Raw genomic sequence first — 18,028 nt, 5'->3', positions numbered from 1 at the left:
AAAAAAAAAATTAGGAAAGGTGTACACACGATGTGTCCTATCCACATACCTTTTCAATCTATATGCAGAACAGATTACCCAGGAGGCTGCCCTCTATGAGGAGAAACATGGCATCAGGAGTGGAGGAAGACTCATCAACAATATGTGTTATGGAGAAGATACAACCCTGCTTGCTGAAACTGAGGGCCTGAAACACTTGCTGCAGAAAGACAAGGACTGCAGGCTTCAATATGGATTGAAGTTCAACATCAAGAATACAAAAAATAAAAAAAAGAAATATTTTATACTAAGAAGATAATTGTGAATTCCCTTAATTTAAATGGACTTTAAAAAATATTTAACTCTTGAATTTAATTCTTGAATTCTATTGTCACAACAATAATGATTTAACTGAACATATGTTATTCTTTCTGACACAAAGAGAAAAAAGAAATCAGAAGACTAGACACAGGAAGTTATTGTGTATTTCAAACATTTAATGACTACTGACTGTCTTTTCTTTTTTTACCATAAAAGATCTACTCTGAATGCAGTTAATACCCTAAGAGGAATCTTAATGCAGTATGTAATTATTTAAGCAATTAAAACTAAGGTAAGTCCCAAAGGGCATCAATTTTAATGAACATTTTAGAAATCAATTTTAAAAACAATTTTTGTTGGAATGAAATTATGAATAAATTAAAACTCTAAGTCTTCAGTCTATTTCTGCTAACAGAAAATTCTGAAAAACAGCTATCAAAATGTGAATATGTATTAAGATAAATAAGTAAAAATATCCCCAAGGATTATTTTGATGTCCAGAATTTCAAAACTGTTTGCTCTTTCATCTATAATATATAAAGAATAAATATTTTATCCTAATCATGAAGAAAAAATTAATCAACTCTTTCTATAATTATACTTATGTGAAAGATATATGAGTAGTGAAAAGCTGAATGATGTTAGAAAAAGTCAGCTCTGTCATTGGCCACATATGGCTGAAGTTAATCTATCAAAGATCCAGTTCTTTTTTCAAAAGTTTGAATCATGGCTTTTCTCATCAGCCAAGAAGACTGTTGAATTGTTGTTGTTATGTACTGTCACGTCATTTGAGACTCATAGTGACTCTTCGTACAATAGGTTGTTGAATTAAACAAAATAAAATAATTAATGAATCAGAGTCCAAAGAATGAGTAAATCTGTTTTTGAGGAAGTGTAGCCAACATACCCAAGAGGTAAGGATGGTGAGATGCTATTCCACACACTTTAAAAAGATGTCTGGAGGTCCCAGGAAAAGGACACCGTGCTTAGAAAAGTGAAGAGGGCACCAAGGACGTGAAGATGTTCCTTAGTTGTACTGACAGAGTGGCTGCTATAAAGTGCTTAACCCCAGTAGAGGTTGTTCAAGAAGACAGAGAGTTAACTGGACAAGGTTTCATTCTATTGTGGTGAATCACAGGATTGCTATGAATCACAGACAACTCCATGGAACGTGAAATAGCATAAATAATATCACACTACTCAAAACAGTCATGACGTAGAGGATTATAACCATGAGTCAGCTACAAAAATCTAGCATACTAGATCTACGGAGAAAAACCACATACTTGTATCCATTTTAAAAGGTACTGAACTGCATTCTCAACCAAGGCAAAATGCAGACATTCAGAACATTATTGAAAGAAAACAAGCAAAAAAAGGAAACTCTTATTAACAAGGTACTAAAGGCTGGACTTCTGCCAGTCCTGACAAATATGAGGTGAGAACAATTAAATGTAGTGTAGATGCCCTTCAGAAAACACTGAAGAGTGAAAACACTTGCTGGTATCTTACAACAATAGCTGGTTACCAGAGCATGTGGCATTAACTGAGTCTATTTTAGAACAAGTTTTCACACACACACACACAAACTAGAGGGGATGGATCCGTTTTCTTACTGGAAATACAGTAAAAGATTAAGTTAATGTAAGTAACACAAAAAGATCCAGGAGAGGTGTCCAGTTTGACCTTTATTTATTTATTTATTTATTGATTATTGATTGATCATTTAAGTAAGTATATCATTACTTTTTGTATTTACTATGCAAGCTTACTAACATTGTAAGAGTTGATATTTGACACAAAATTATAGCTATTACTAATGAAAATGTTACAAAATTATTATATTTTTCAAAAAGCCCAGTTTATAGAATATACACATAATAAATATACTCTAATAGTAACTTCCGTTATAACTGCAAATATTTAAAATTATTAATTAGCACTTTCATAGTTATTGTCTAACTATAATAGAAGGAATTACACTTGACATTAGCTAAAAAGTATGTTCTTTGATTACTGATGAAATCAGACCATATATTACAAAATAATTGCTTCATGGAATATCTGAATAAATATTACGATTACCATAAATAGAATTTCGTAGCCAATAATAATAGCACTATGTTTTATTGGATAACATCTTTTATAACAAATAACAAATAAAAGTATACTATTTAATTCTGAATAGATATTATATTTGGTTATTTATTTATAAAGATTTTATACCTTATATCAAATGAAGAGTATTCACGTAAATAAAGAACAAATACATAATTCTTGACACATATATGTACATTTATTTTGTTGTTTCAGTGGAAATAATGCTAGAAAGGAAAGCAGAAGCCTTGGAAAATGAAAGAGTTGGATTGGATAGTGTCTCAAATTCCAACCAACTCTGAGAACCTATGACTCAATATTTAATTCAATTCAACTAAGAAAACATTTATAAAGCCCTAAAACAGCCAGGTACTGTGTCTGAATCAATGAACTAAGTTAGTCAAACACTGCCCCATCTTCAAGTTGTACTATAAACCCTAATTCCCTAATCTTGCTTCATTCATTCAAGCTTCGTGAATACTTGAAGTATGCATAGTCTGCAACTAAGGATTCATTTATTAGCAGATCAGACTAAGTTCTTGATCTCTCTCCACATGGAGGTATGATAGAACTGAAAATAAACAAGTAAACAAATATTTGAAAGTTTAATGGGTTCTACGAAGAAAATTTAAAAAAAAATATTAAGTGTGACAGAGGGAAGTATCCAGTATTGGACTCAGGAGTAGGACAACTGGTCTTGGAAGTCCTCTCCAGAGAGGAAGTAAGTGAAAGAACTACTTGGATGATGTGGGGGAATCAGGAGACTGCAGGGCATCCTAGATCAGAGGGAAAAGTAAATTCTAACACTACAAAGTGAGTAAGAATGTGGTCTGTCCAAAGACAGAGAGAAAGCCATTGTAGGAGCAATAATGTTAAGAGAAATGGTCAAGACAACCCAAGGTTATTGCTGTTGTGACGCATGGAAAGAAATACAATGACGTTTCTACACATTGTAGAAGAGTACAGGACACAAGATACAATTTATGCTTTAAGATGGTGAAAAATGCAATCCATTCTCAGACTGCAACTATGAATAAATTAGTCAATGTTTATAAACAGTAGACTCTGCAGGAAATATCAGCTTGACTTGGTGGAGGCGCGAAAAAGTGACACTAGAAGACAAGTGAGAGATAATGATAATGGACTTGGATTTTAGATGAGACAATGAAAATAGAAATGGTTTGATACCTTATAGATTTCGAAGCTGATGATCGGGATTTGGAGAAGAAAAGAACGTGGTGGGCAAGAGAGAGAGTCCAGATGGTACCAGGGTTTCAGACATAATATTTGAATAATGTTGCTATTTAGAGACGAGTTAGGAAAAGAGTAGATATTCAGGAATGGAAAGAAATTCGCAACAATGGTATTTTAGGTAAAGTAGTTGCCATATAGAAATAATTTACAAGTACCATATGTTCACTTTGATAAATTTAAAATGTTAAGGAGGATTTATACGCTATACTATATAGCATGGAGCCCTAGAAGCTTAGTCTGTGGAAAGTTGCCTTGCCAACCCAATGGGGGCATCTCTCTCTGAAGGTTCAAATCTACCCGCAGCTCTGCACAAGCAAGATGAGCAATCTCCTCTCCTATGCAATTTACAAACTCTGAAAACCCCCTGGCAGGTCGGCTGAGCCAGTTCTGATGTGGAGACAATGAATTAGTTATGTACTGTATCTTCAGAGTACAAGGTTTCTATAAGCTGTGGTATAGTCAGAAAAATTGAGTTCGTTTTGTTGTTGTTGTTGTTTTACACTTAATACCCCTAGTGCTATTCAGAAAGTCATTCCCTTCCTTCTCTAATTGGTAAAATTCATCTGAAAGATCACTTACCTAACATTTTTCATTCCTACGCTTGCAGTGGCAAAATAATTATTTTATTATCTATTCCTAAATGACTCCATCTGTTCCTACTTTAGTTGATGGCGTGTACTATTATTAGTTTCACATCATTCTCCAAAGGTGACTCTTAGTCATTTTATAAAATACAGTGCATGGTATCATTATATGTTTGTTGTATTCACAGTACTCTTTTTAATGTCATTTCTGGGCTAGCAAGTCTGCTGTCAGAGACCTCTCCAAAGTACTGAAGAGTGATGATGTCAGTCTGGAGACTAAGGTGCACCTGATCCAGGCCAGGGTCTTTGCAGTCACTTGCTATGCATGAGAGAGCCAGACAATAACTAGGGATGATAGAAGGAGAATTGAAGCCTTTGAGTGTGGTGTGGGAGAAGAGTATTGAGTATTCCATGGACTGCTAAAAGAACAAACAGATTTGTCATGAAGAGGGTGAAACCAGGCTGCTCCTTGGAGGCAAAGATTCTGAAGCTTCATCTGACATACTTTGGACATGTTGCAAGGAGGGACCAGTCCTTGGAGAGGAATGTCATGCTTGGGAGGGTAGAGGGACAGCACAGGAGAGGAAGACCCTCAAGGAGATGGATTGATTCAGTGACTGGGGTGATGGGGGTGGATGTATCAGGGACAGTAAGATTGGCACAGGACAGAGCAGGTTTTAGAGCTGTTGTATGTAGGGTAGCTATGAGTCGCAGGTGACTTGATGGCACATAACAACAATAAATAAATGCAAAGGATTGCATTTTCCAGACCTCCTAAGGAATCAGAATATCTAAGAGTGAATCCAGGAATCTGCTTTATAATAGGATTCTCTGCACATAATAAGTGCAGATGATTATGTACAGAGCAATGATTGACATCTCTGCATTGTATTGTAAGCTACTGAATAAGAGATAATTCAGTTTCTTTGATATCACCAATGGCCAGCCATCTCTGGCCTAAAGCAGGTACTTGAACAAACCTTTTATAAAACTTGATTTCTTTTGATATTCCCAAAGTGATGTTCAAGTACATTTAGTTATTTATAATGATTTGTCAGAGCATGCACGTTATTTTGTTGTCTTCAGCGTTAATTGGAAGCAGCTCTTCCTGCCTGACTCTGGAGAAAGGAGCTGGAACTTTGGTGTGAGAACAGCAACTTAATTAGAGACTCAAGAAACATTTATAATAATTTTTCTTTTCCCAGCAAAACTTGCATCTGACCAATTCTAAAAATAAATGCACTAAGATAGGAAAGGACCTATCTTAGTCAAGGAGTTCTGGTTACAGCATTTAGACTAAGAGAGATAGGTATATATATACATATTACTTATATGGAGAAATCATATGTAATTACATTTTCGGCTTAAAAACAGACTTCATGTCAAGACAGAGTTCATTTTATCAGATATTATTCCTAAACCATAAACTCTCTAACAAGGGAACACGGTGTAAGAGACATACTCCTCATTTGTGTGCTGAAATGCCTCAATCCATTACTTATTTAAACATCATACACAATTCAGCATAAGGCAAACCCAAATTTGTATATATTGATAAATAATAAACAATTCATAGTGTTCCAATCAATGCAGATTCCTGGTGACCCTAGAGGCCGTGTTTCGCTCCCCAAAGATTGGGGATTTTCAGAGGCAGCGAAGTGCTCTGGATGAGACAGTGTATCTTTCTCCCACTGGTGGACTCAAACCATGTACCTCAGTGTTGGCAGCACAAGTCCTTAGCACCAAGCACCAGAGCAGAGAACCCTGACGGGGTAGTGGTAAAAAGGTTCATTGTAATCCCAAAGGTTTGATGTTCAAATCCACCAGCTGCTCTGTGGGAGGAAAAAAATGGGTAATCTCCTCCAGTATTATTAATCGCCTCTGAAAACCTGCTGGAGGGTCAGCTATGGGTTGATTCTAACTCAAAGGGAGAAAAAAAAAAAGCAGCAACAAGAAGGCACCAGAGAGGCCTTCCAGAAAGATTATAAGAATATAATTTTTTGTTGAAGCAGATGGTCACTTCTTTCTCCATGATGTAGCAGGTAGGTTAGAGTGCCAAACTTTTAGCTAGTTGGTGCATACTTAACAACTGAGACATACGGCTAGTGAACTAACAACACCATTGCTTTTACTGATGTCAAAATTATCTGCATGCACTCACAAGGAAAACAGCATGACAGTCCATATATCCAAGGAGTTATCCTACCTGCTGAAATGTTTACATTTCTTTTATGTAGCAACTAGAGCTAAGGAACAGAAAACAAAATCCCAAGGTTAAGACATGTATCAGCAAACTAAGCTGTGAGCTCTCAGTTAAATCACTTATAAGCAGCAATCCTAACTTGTCCATATGTTTCACAAGGGTCTATGACTGAACTTCCACAAAGGAAGTCTATGCAGAACTGGGTCAAAATAAACGACTTCTTCAGCATGTAACAAAATTGAGTGTATATAATGATTGTTCACCTCCTGTACCAGTCAGATCCAATTTGACGGTACACACATTAAAAGAATGAATGAATGAATGAATGAATGAGTAAATAAATAATTAAAAAAAATAATGATTGTTCAAAATCCTGAGCTAACTTTAAAAAGTCAGGTGACTGCAAAAATGTGTTTTAATTTGCTTGTTTATTTGTTCTCTTAAAGAAATAGTTAAGACACTTAGTTAAATGCATAAGACTAAGTGAGGCAACTGCAGGAACTTTCCAGAAAGGAGTAGGAAGCCTGAAGCACCAGGGTGGGCCAAGCCTGTAGGTGATCAATTGTTAATCGAAATGGAGGCATTTTGAGGCCACCCAGGGGTGATTTTGAAGAAATACTTAGAAGAAATACTTCCCAAAAAATCAGTCGTTGACAATTCTATGGGACACAGTTCTACCCTGAGACACGAGGAGTTGTCATGATTTGGAACTAATTTGATGGCACTGATTTAGTAGAAAATTGTGAAAAAATAATAATCAACGTAGTCACCTATACGGCTCTGCTGCTTTCTGGTCAGCCTTACCTATCGTTGGCTGTCTTCTAACTGATGATGGGTCGTAGGTGCTCTGAAGAACATCCAACACAGATGCATCATCAGCGTATGAACTTACGCTGTGCTCTGGGATCCACTCTCTGTCAGCTAAAATGAGAAAACAATATACAATTTTAAAAGTAGGAAGGAGATATTTTGTTGATTTATTGTAATTATCATATTAGTAGATAATATTTAGCTGAATAAAGGGTATTTATAACAGTGAAATATAAATTAACCATACATCAAAATACAATAACAATAATCATACAATTTAAAAAATACTAGATTAACATAGTTGAACTGAAAGAAAACATAAAATTTGTACTGCAAAGATACTCTACACAACCCTATGCTTGTATCTAAAACAGGATATGTCTTGGCAAGGGTGCAGGCAGAGTCTTCTTTGGAGACAAGGATGTTGAGGCTTCACCTCACATACTTCGGCCATGTTGCTAGAAGGGGCTATTCCTTGAAGAGGGACATGATGCTTGGAAAGGTGGAGGGTCGGTGAAGGAGAGGAAGACCCTCAATCAGGTGTTCTGACATGGTAACTGTCACAGTGGGTTCTAGGGTGTCAGGAAGTGTGAGGAGGGACAGAGTTCAGTTCAGCTGCTCACAGGACTCCTAAGAGTAGGACCTGACTCAACAGGACCTAACAACAGCAAGCTGCTGGTTGTTGTTACGTGCTGTTGAGTCACTTGTGACTCATAGTACAACAGAACTAAACCCTGCTCTGCCAATCTTACTGTCTCTGACACGCCTATCCCCATTACCCCAGTGACGGAATCAATCCATCTCACCAAGAGTCTTCCTCTCCTGCACTGTCCCTCCACTCTCCCAAGCATGACGTCCATCTCCAAGGCCTGGTCCCTCCTTGCAACATGTCCGAAGTATGCCAAACGAAGCTTCAGAATCCTTGCCTCCAAGAAGCAGCCTTGTATAGACTGAAATGATCTTTTTTCCCATTTTAAAAAAACTCCCACAATTCCTTTGTGCAACAATTAATATTTAAAAAATAATTACAAATTTTAGAACATCACCTTTATATAATTTTTTATATTTTATTTCATTCATTTTTTGTTTTATAAAATTATTTTGGTACACTGTGTTTTATATAAATAGCTCCTACAGTGTACTTTGATCTCCTGGTCTCCTCAGTACCCAGTGCACCCCGTCTATTTCTTCACTTCCCATATCCCTGCTAATCTCTGTGGTCCTGGCAACTTCCTCTTCCTTCTTCCATTCTCTTTCCCCCGTTCCTTTTAAAGAGTTAAATATTCACATATATCCTGTTCCTATTCACTAGTTGCAGTAGTAGTATTATCTTTGTCTCAAGTCTTCCCATGTTGGTCCTTGCTGGTTTTGGGAGTTACAGCATTGCTCACCCCTTACTTTTCTTTGTCCCCTCCTATTGTCACAGTAGTGGTCGTATGCAGTATTTGTCCTTTTGTGACTTAGTTATTTCACTCTACCTACTTCTCTAGATGAGTATGCCAACATAAGCTTTAACTATACTTGAAAATTGCATTTAAACACATAGGAAACTTGAGACAAGAGATGATGTAAAAAGTCAACAGGAAAATACCAATACATCTCGGAAATTTCACAGCTCCCAAGCTTTGAGGCTTGATTCTAACAGGCTATTTAAGATTAATCATGTGATTCTTAACAAAGTCATCTGAAGGGTAAGATGGTTTTAAGCATTGAACAGAATTGTGTAGTATTTCTTAACATAAAGTTGGACTGTTAGAAAAGAAAAAGTTTGCGAATTGTCATGCTGGTTCACAGGCTACCTGATTTCATGTCTGCGTTTACCTGAAAGTGTAATCCCAATACTGGAAGAATCCAATTTTACGTGGCTTGAAGGAAGTGAGGTGAGACTTTCATTTGCATCAAAAACAAAGAGCTTCTTAAATTCAGTCCGAGGCTTCTTTCTGAGGGCTACTTCTTCTAACAACTAGAAAACAAAACATTCAACAAAATTAAGCTCCCCCCCATCAACTCAGATAAGCAAATTAATTCATTGAGAACCTATGAAATATTTAGCACAGTTTCTCCGCTTAACAAGTTTAAGTTCTGGATGATAATAGCAAATTGTTTATAGATAGTAAATTCTGAAAAACATTAAACCAACAAGTAATTAACTATCCGAGAACCATCATTAATCTATAAGGAGCACAGACAGTAGAAAAAACAATGGGTTTTTACTTTATTTACTCATATTCTCCCCTCAAGTGTTTGCACATAAATTATCTTGAAATATAAAGTCTCATACACTGTGTGCTTTGAAATAGGGTCTCTGCATACACCTCTAATAATTTCAAAGATAATTTATTCCACTGGAAATATTACTTGAAAATGGCTTCAGACAAAATACAAGTTATCAATACATTCATTATGCAACAAATGTGCAATAAAACTGAAACAAGAGAAATATAAGACATGTGTGACATTTATATAGTTAAATTGCTGCTTTTGCATGCTATCAAGTTGGAACTGAGACCAAGCTGAAGCTCTGCTAAGTTTTCAGAGGCAATTAATTGCATGGGAGGTGACTGTCTTTCTCCTAAAGAATATTGTTAAGGACCTGATACAATAATATAACTGTATAATTATAAAAGGTATAGCTAGCAGAGGAAGGTTTTGACTATAGATATGCTGATTTGAATCCTAATATTAAACCATCATCCCATGAACTATTTTTTAAAAAAATATGGTTTCATTTTAGGGGAGAATATACATGAGTTTGAAAAACGCATCAATCTAATACATAATGGATAAGGAGATCAGAAGGGAGAGCTCCAGATCAGCTTAAAAAGTCAGAGAAACTATCAATGTTACAGGATCTCTGGTGGCCGAGGGGTAAGGACTTGCACTACCCTGCTTACAGCACCAGGTTTGGGTCCACCAGCTGTTCAGTTGGAGAAAGATGGGCAATCACCTCTCATGCTATTTATGTCCTTTGAAAACTCGCTAGAGGGTTAGCTTTTTATTGGTTCAGCCTTGAAAGTACATAAGAGCAACAAAACCTAAAATACCTAACAAAGTAAGAATGTAAGGAACCTTTCTTAAGCTATGGATTAATTACGGGAATCCCAACCTCAGGTTTGGGGATCATATCTTCTGGCTACCATAGAAGAAAGACATGACTCTCATAAGCATTTATTTCCTTGGAAACCCTAAAGGCTAGTTCTATTCTGCTCACAGGATTGCTGGGAGTTGGCATTGAATTGATGGCCATAATGGGCTTATTTTGTTGTTCAACTGGTGATTTTTTTAAACGGTATTTAACAATGCCTCCAGGTGAAACGGATCACCTGGAGGTGTAATACTAACCCAAGGTTGAGCCTTGGTTCAAACCCTCCCCAAAAAAGAGGATTTGAATCTACCAGTAAAAATGGGGTAGAACCATGGGGTGGGTAATCTCCCCTCTTAACATTTATGGTCTTGGAAACCTAATGGAAAAGGTCCAAGCCAATGACGAGTTGAGTTGCTGAGCTAAGTTTACTAATCTAATTAATGGGAAAATGCAGTATGAACCACAGGATTTAAAAACACAAAGAAAATTTTCATCAGCTAATTAAAAGACGAATTGCATTGGGACAGTCTGCTGTCAGAGACCTCTCCAAAGTTCTGAAGAGCAACAATGTCAGTCTGGAGATTAAAGTGCACTTGATACAGGCAATTACTTGCTATGCATCAGAGAGCTAGAAAATGACTAGGAATGATAGAAGGAGAATTGATGCCTTTGAGCTGTTGTGCTGGAGAAGAGTACCATGAACTGCTAGAAGAACAAACAAGTTCGTCGTGGAGAGGGTGAAGCCAGGCTGCTCCTTGGAGGCAAGGATTCTGAAGCTTCATTTGGCATATTTTGGACATGCTTCAAGGCAGGATTAGTCCTTGGAGAAGGATGTCATGTTTGGAAGGGTGGAGGGACACAGCAGGAGAGGAAGACCCTTAATGAGGTGGATTGAGTCAGTGACTGGTGTAATGGGAATATATGTGTTGGAGACAATAGAATGGCACAGGACAGAGCAGGGTTTAGGGCTGTTGTACACAGGGTCACTGTGAGTCACAGGCTGATCTGTTCTGCATATAGATTGAAAAGGTATGGAGATAGGAAACATCACTTGTGTACTGTTCCTGATTTTGAACGATGCAGTGTTTCCTTGCTCTGCTCTGATGACTGCATCCTGATCCAAGTATAAGTTTTGCATAAGTGCAATCAAGTGTTCCAAGATTCCCATTCTTCTCAGAGTTAGCCATAGTTTGTTGTGATCCATCCAGTCAAACACCTTTGCAAAGTTCATGAAATGCAGACAGGCATTGGTCTGGTACTTTCTGTTTTAAGGTACGATTCATCTGTTGCTGCTGCTGTTGTTTTTGTCATCATTGTTAGGTGCTGTCGAGTCACAGACAATTCATAACAACCCTAGTGAACGAAAGACCTGAATACTTGTATAATGTTTATTGTTTCTCCAAGTTCATAGAGTTTCTGGAGGCAAGGTATTTTGGAAGTGGATGCCACTCAGCTTCCAAGCTTGTTTTAATAGGGAACTCCACCAAACACTGTCCACCATGGGTGACCATTATTGAATTTGCCACATCAGTGTCACCGTATTTAGCAGCAACCACCGTTATTTATCTTTGGGTATAATTATCCATAGTTCCACAGCCTCTTTTAATCCAGCCTACAAATCTGGAAGTTCTTTGTTGATGTGCTGTTCCAGTCATTTTTGGATAATTTTCAGCAGGATATTTTTTTTGCAAGTGATATTGAGTAATTTCCACACTCTGTCGGGTGATCTTTTTTTTTTTGGAATGGGAATAAATACAGATCTCTTCCCGTCAGTTGGCCAGGTGGTTGTCTCCCAGATTTCCTGGCACAAATTGGTGAGCGTGTCCAGGGCAGCATGTGTTTGTTGAAATATGTCAATTGATTTGGTGTCAATTTCTGGGGCCTTGCATGTTTTTGTTTGGTTTTGGTTTTTTGCCAATTCCTTCATAGCAGGTTGAACTTTCTCCTTCATCACCATGGGTTCTTCATCATAATTTGTTTCTATAAATTCTGTGTCAGACAATTCTTTTTGGTATAGTGACTCTGTATACTCCTTCCATCTTCTTTTAATGCATCCTGGGTCATTCACTATTCTGTCCACAGCATCCTTAAGTATTGCAACTTGAGGCTTCAATTAGAGCTTTATGTGCGTGGAGACTCCCTTCACCATGTAAACACTGTCCCCTGGTGCCCAGGCCCTAGGAACACCAATATCTCAGGGGAAAGAAAAGGACACTGGAAGGCAGAGGAAGTGAGAGGCCTGAGATACCAGGTCAGAAGGGAAAAGAGGTAACAGATGGGGAATTGAGCTGGGTGTTGGCAGGGCGAGGTGAGGGTGGGGACACACATGCACCTACGGCACCAATGCCTGATCTGTTACCTACTTACTTTTGTGAAAAATGCTTGTCAGTCAAATATTGCTGTAAAGCTGAACACTCGAATTCAAGGGCCATCATTCAAAGGGTCATCCACTTCCAAAATAACAGGCCCTCAAAAACCCTATGTACAACAGAGCATTCCTAGCAGATATGTCGCCAGAGGCTAAGCCTTTGAGTAGGGAACCACAAAGGGGAGGAACAGTTTAAAACAGACCCTGACGATTGGGACTTGGAATGTGAGAAGTATGAATGTAGGAAAAGTGTAGATTGCTAAGAAATGGAACGCATAAATATTAACTTATTAGGCATTGGAGAAATGCATTGGATTGTCATAGGACATGCTTAATCAGACAATCATCGGCTGGAAATGAAAAGGTGAGAAAAAATGAGGTCATATTCATATAGTTAAAAAGATTATTTCTAGAGCAATCTTGAAATACAATGCTGTGACAGGATAATATCCATATGAATACAAGGTAGACCTGTTAATACCACTATCATTTCAATTTATCCACTAACAACCAGAGCCAAGGAGGAGGAAATAGATGATTTCTACCAACTCTTGCAATCAGAAATTGCTCAAACATGTAACCAAGATACATTAATAATAATGGGTGACTAAAATACAAAAATTAGGAACAAAGAAGTATCAGTAGTACAGAAACAGGAACTTGGTGACAGAAATGAGGCTGGAGACAGGTTGGTAGAATTCTGTACAATCAATAATTTATTCTTTGCAAATACTTTTTATAAGAAACACAAACAAACAACTATATACATGGACCTCACTTGATGGCATACATAGGAATCAGACTGATTACATATGTGGGAAAACTGTGGGAGAAGTTCAATATCATTGCTAACTGTAGGTCAGAGATCACCAGCCACTTTTATGCAAGCTCAAACTGAAGCTCAAGAAAATAAAATCCAGTCTACAAAAAACAAAGTGTGACCTGGAGTCTATCCCTACGGAACTGAAAGATCATCTCACGAACAGGTCTGAGGCCTTGAACACTAATGAGCAAAAGCAGATGAGCTGTGGGAGGACAGAAAGAATATCATCCATGAAAAGTGTAAACGGTCATTATAAAGATGAAGGAGTAAGAATAGGTCAGCATGGATTTGAGAAGCAACTCTGAATATTGCACTAGAAGCCAAAGCAAAGGGAAGAAATTATGATGTTAAGGACCTGAACAGAAGATTTCAAAGGGCAGCTCATGAAGACAAAGCGAAGTATTATAATGAAATGTGCAAAGAGGTGGAGTTGGAAAATCAAAAGGGACAAACTTGCTTAGCATTTCTTAAGCTGAAGGAATGTAAGGGCAAAGTACTGAAGAGCAATGGTGTCTTCCTGGAGACTAAGGTGCGTCTGATACAGGCCATGGTCTTTGCAATCACTTGTTATGCATCAGAGAGTTGGACAAGACCAAGGAGGATAGAAGGAAAATTGATGCCTTTGAGCTGTGGTGCTGGAGAAGAGTATTGAGAATACCATGGACTGCCAGGAAAACAGATTCGTCCTGGAAAGGGTTAAACTGGGTGGCTCCTTGGAGGCAAGGATTCTGAGGCTCCATCTAACATACTTTGGACATATTGTGAGGAGAGACCGGTCCTTGGAGAGGGACATCATGCTTGGGAGGGTGGAGGGACAGTGCAGGAGAGGAAGGCCCTCTATGAGGTGGATTGATTCAGTGACTGGGATAATTGGGATGGAAGTGTCAGAGACAGTTCAATTGTCACAGGACAGAGCAGAGTTTAGGGCTGTTGTACATAGGGTCGCTATGAGTCGCAGGCGACTCGACGGCACATAACAACAACAACAACAACAACACAATAATTTATAAATTGGATAAATCAGTAACTATTTCAACACTTAGCTAGTGATCAAAACAGAACTTTTTTCCCCAAGACACATCCAAGTCTTTGATCTCCTCATCTCTCTTAGGGCTTATAAACAATCTGCAAGATCCCTGTAGCTCTAGAAGGGTCTACTTATATTTGGACCACACAACTGCCAATTAACTTTCTGAAATCTCAGTTTGCAGATATGGAGACAGCATAGTCACATGATGCACTTCTTTTAACCCTAATCACACAAACTTAATTATTTCAGAAACAGACCAAGTATCTTTGGCTAGTAGATACTTGCCTTAGTTTTCTGCTATATCTCCTTGGTTGCCGTCCTACCGCTAAATTCTTAAGCCTATAATACAGTCGTCCCACCACAGGAACAAATTAATTAAAAAAAAATAAACTTTCTTAATATTAAATTTGGATGTCATGAAATGCCACTGCTAAATACTGCCTTTGCTTCTCACTAAAAAGCTTCTGCTTAAGAATTGGAGGAAAACAAAAAGACTTCATGTAAAGTGGTTAAGGATGTAAAAGAAAGTAGACTATTCTCCTTAACTATTCACAAGTAAGGATTCAGTCTGCAAACTCTAAAGCACCAATTATGTCTGAAAGCCTCTTTAAAAAGCTCTTATTTTATAGGCCTCTCTGTTGGTCCCTTTTATTTTGCAGCTCCTTCAGTTCTCCCTAGCTGTGACCTAACAACTTCACTCCGTAGTTGAGCAGATTAGCCACCCATGGAAGCAGCTCGGGGAGACTCTTTGCCACTCAGTTGAAACTCTATTACAAGTAGTGGAGCTCAATTTCATGAAACTATTTACACTTTCTTTCCAAGCCTCAGATATAATTGCCTTGGAATGGATCAAAATATAGTTGTAGAATATATTTATAAAACGAGCACGCCACAAGTTAGAAATCCTTTAGTCCATGGAAAATCCCGCCAGAGTCATATGACAAAGTCATCTGGGTGAATAAAACTAAAAATACCTAGCAGAACTCCAATAAATCTCTTGGGGCATTTCTGTAATTTTCAGTGATAATTTCCTAAACACCTCATTTGTACAGCCCACTGTACTCAACGATGTCGTCCTTTGTAAAACACTTGTGAGAATAGTAACATCAGAAAACAAGAATAGCATGAGAAGCTTTTCCAAAAGTTTTCTAATTATAAAAATGTACAACACATAAATTAAAATATAATTTAAAATATTACTTTCTTATATTTCAGATTAAAAATATTATAGACTTTTCAGCTCTAACTAACTGTATAATTGTATTCTATCTGGCATGTTTATACCTGCTGTATGGTTTTTACTATTTTGGCAAATATATCTGTTTTTTAAAAAGTAGAATTAAGAGTTTGGAATAACACATATGTTCCTTTCTACATTTAGTTATTAACACTGTTTTTATACCTAAAAACATCTACAGTAATAAAAGTTGCTATTTCTAATTCATTTTACCTTTTGTATTTTTCTCAGTTATATACTCACATATTATTTGTTGTGAATTTCTATCCAATATTTTTTATTAGGTTAAGAAAAAGTTTTCATAGTTTGCTGAAGGTTTTTAATTTTTTAAGTAAGCTAGCCACATATACTGAGCTAACATATTATCCAGATACAGTTGAGAAATGTTATGATTATGATTTCTATCTGAATCCATAATTTTTTAATTATACTTAATTTGTGGTCATTCTGTTGTAAAGTTATATTTTTTCATTGTTTGGAAACAGTATAATGTATACTATTTCCTTGTTAGGTGCCCTTAAGTTGAGTATGACTCATAACGACCAATAAGAGATCTGAATGCTGTCCTATCCCATGCCATTCTCACAATCTTTCACACACTAAAGCACTTGCTGTAGTCACTGTGTAAATGCACCTGGCTGAGGACTTTCCTCTCTTTTCCAGTCCCTTCAACTTACCAAGCATGATGTTCTTCAAGGAACAGCCTCTCCTAGAAACATGTGCAAAGTTCACCATCTCTGCCTCCAAAGAACACTCTGGCCACACTCTCTCCAAAACATCTATGTTCTTTTGGCAGTACATGGAATATTTAGGGAATAGGAATCCCTGAACACTTGATTGGGCTTATGCGAAACCTAGACTTGAAACATGAAGCAGTCCTCAGAACAGAGCAGGGAAACACTTTGTATGGTTTAAAAGCAGAGATGCATCCTGTCTCCAAACTTTTTGAACCTGTATGCAGAAAAGATCATTCAGGACATAGGACTGAATGAGGAGGAATGTGACATCAAGAATCGAGGAAGACTCATCAACAATCTGCGTTATGCAGAAGACACAACCCTGCTTGCTGAAACTGAGGAGGACCTGAAGCACTTGCTGCAGAAGGTCAAGGACTACAGTCTTCAATATGGATTGAAGGTCAACATCAAGAAAACAAAGATTCTCACCACTGGGCCAATTGAAAGCACCATGACAGATGGAAAAGAGACTGAACTTGTTAACAATTACAGCTTGTTTGGTTCCACAATCAACACTCTTAACACAAACATTCAGGAAATCAAATGATGAATTGCATTGGGGGAAATATGCTGTCAGGGATCTCTCCAGAGTGCTGAAAAGCAATGATACCAGTCTAAAAGCCAAAGTGTGCCTAATGCAGGCCATGGTCTTAGCAATTACTTGTTATTCTTCAGAGAGATGCACTATCATGACTAAAGAAGAATCAATGCCTTCAAATTGTGGTGATGGAGAAGAGTCTTGAACATATGTATCATGGATTGCCAAGAAAGGAAACAGGTCTGTCTTGGAGAGGGAGACATCAAGTCCCTCCTTGGAGTTTAGGATTTTGAAGCTCCATCTCACATACTTTGGGCACGTGGCCAGGAGATATCAGCTCTTGGAGAAGGGACATCATGCTCAGAAGGGTAGAGGGAATGTTCAGGAAAGGAAGGTCCGGATGAGATGGTCCGGATGAGAGTGACTGGGGCAATAGGAGTGTGTGTGTGTTGGAATTAGTGAGACTGGTTCAGAACAGGGCAGAGTTCAGAGGTGCTGTACACAGCATCGCTATGAGTCACAGGCGACTGGACAGCAGATAACAACAACAATGGTTCAAAATTAATTTTAGTTTTTCAAATTATCTTTGTATTCTTGAAAAGAACGTGCATCATTTAACTGGTGCAAGTATAATCTAAAATAAGCTTTTCAAGACTTTGCAAATATTTCCTTTCCTTGTCTGTCAATAATATCATGTCTATTTTTGATGGGATCTGGTTGAGTATTCATTACTGCCAACTGAATCAAGATATCAGTAGGAATAGGTTAGCATTCATGTTAAATTCTAGGCGTTAGGTTAGGTTAGGTTAGGTTAGGTTAGGTTAGGTTAGGTTAGTGGACTTAAAGAAGAAATCAGAGAGAACGAGAGAAAGCTTAATGCAGCTTTATTAAAGGGGGGTGGGGGTGGAAGGGGAGCTCCCAGGTGAGTTCCTCATCCTGGAGAGGCAGAATGGGAAGTCACA

The 18,028-nt window shown here is 37.7% G+C and overlaps 1 protein-coding gene across 1 annotated transcript in view; it reads right to left on the bottom strand.

Annotated features, from left to right (window-relative positions):
- ZBBX (zinc finger, B-box domain containing) overlaps positions 1-18,028 on the bottom strand; it is a 166,059-nt gene that overhangs the window by 15,973 nt on the left and 132,058 nt on the right. The window contains exons 15-16 of the mRNA XM_006890391.1: positions 9,070-9,211; positions 7,243-7,359 (exon numbers count right to left, since the gene is read on the bottom strand). Coding sequence (XP_006890453.1) covers positions 7,243-7,359; positions 9,070-9,211 — 259 coding nt within the window. The remainder of the gene's footprint in view (positions 1-7,242; positions 7,360-9,069; positions 9,212-18,028) is intronic.

Source organism: Elephantulus edwardii, unplaced genomic scaffold, assembly GCF_000299155.1.
Source record: "Elephantulus edwardii isolate Elephantulus edwardi_28Jun2011 unplaced genomic scaffold, EleEdw1.0 scaffold00088, whole genome shotgun sequence".
NCBI lineage: Eukaryota > Metazoa > Chordata > Mammalia > Macroscelidea > Macroscelididae > Elephantulus > Elephantulus edwardii.
This window is presented reverse-complemented; position numbering and strand designations above follow the sequence as displayed.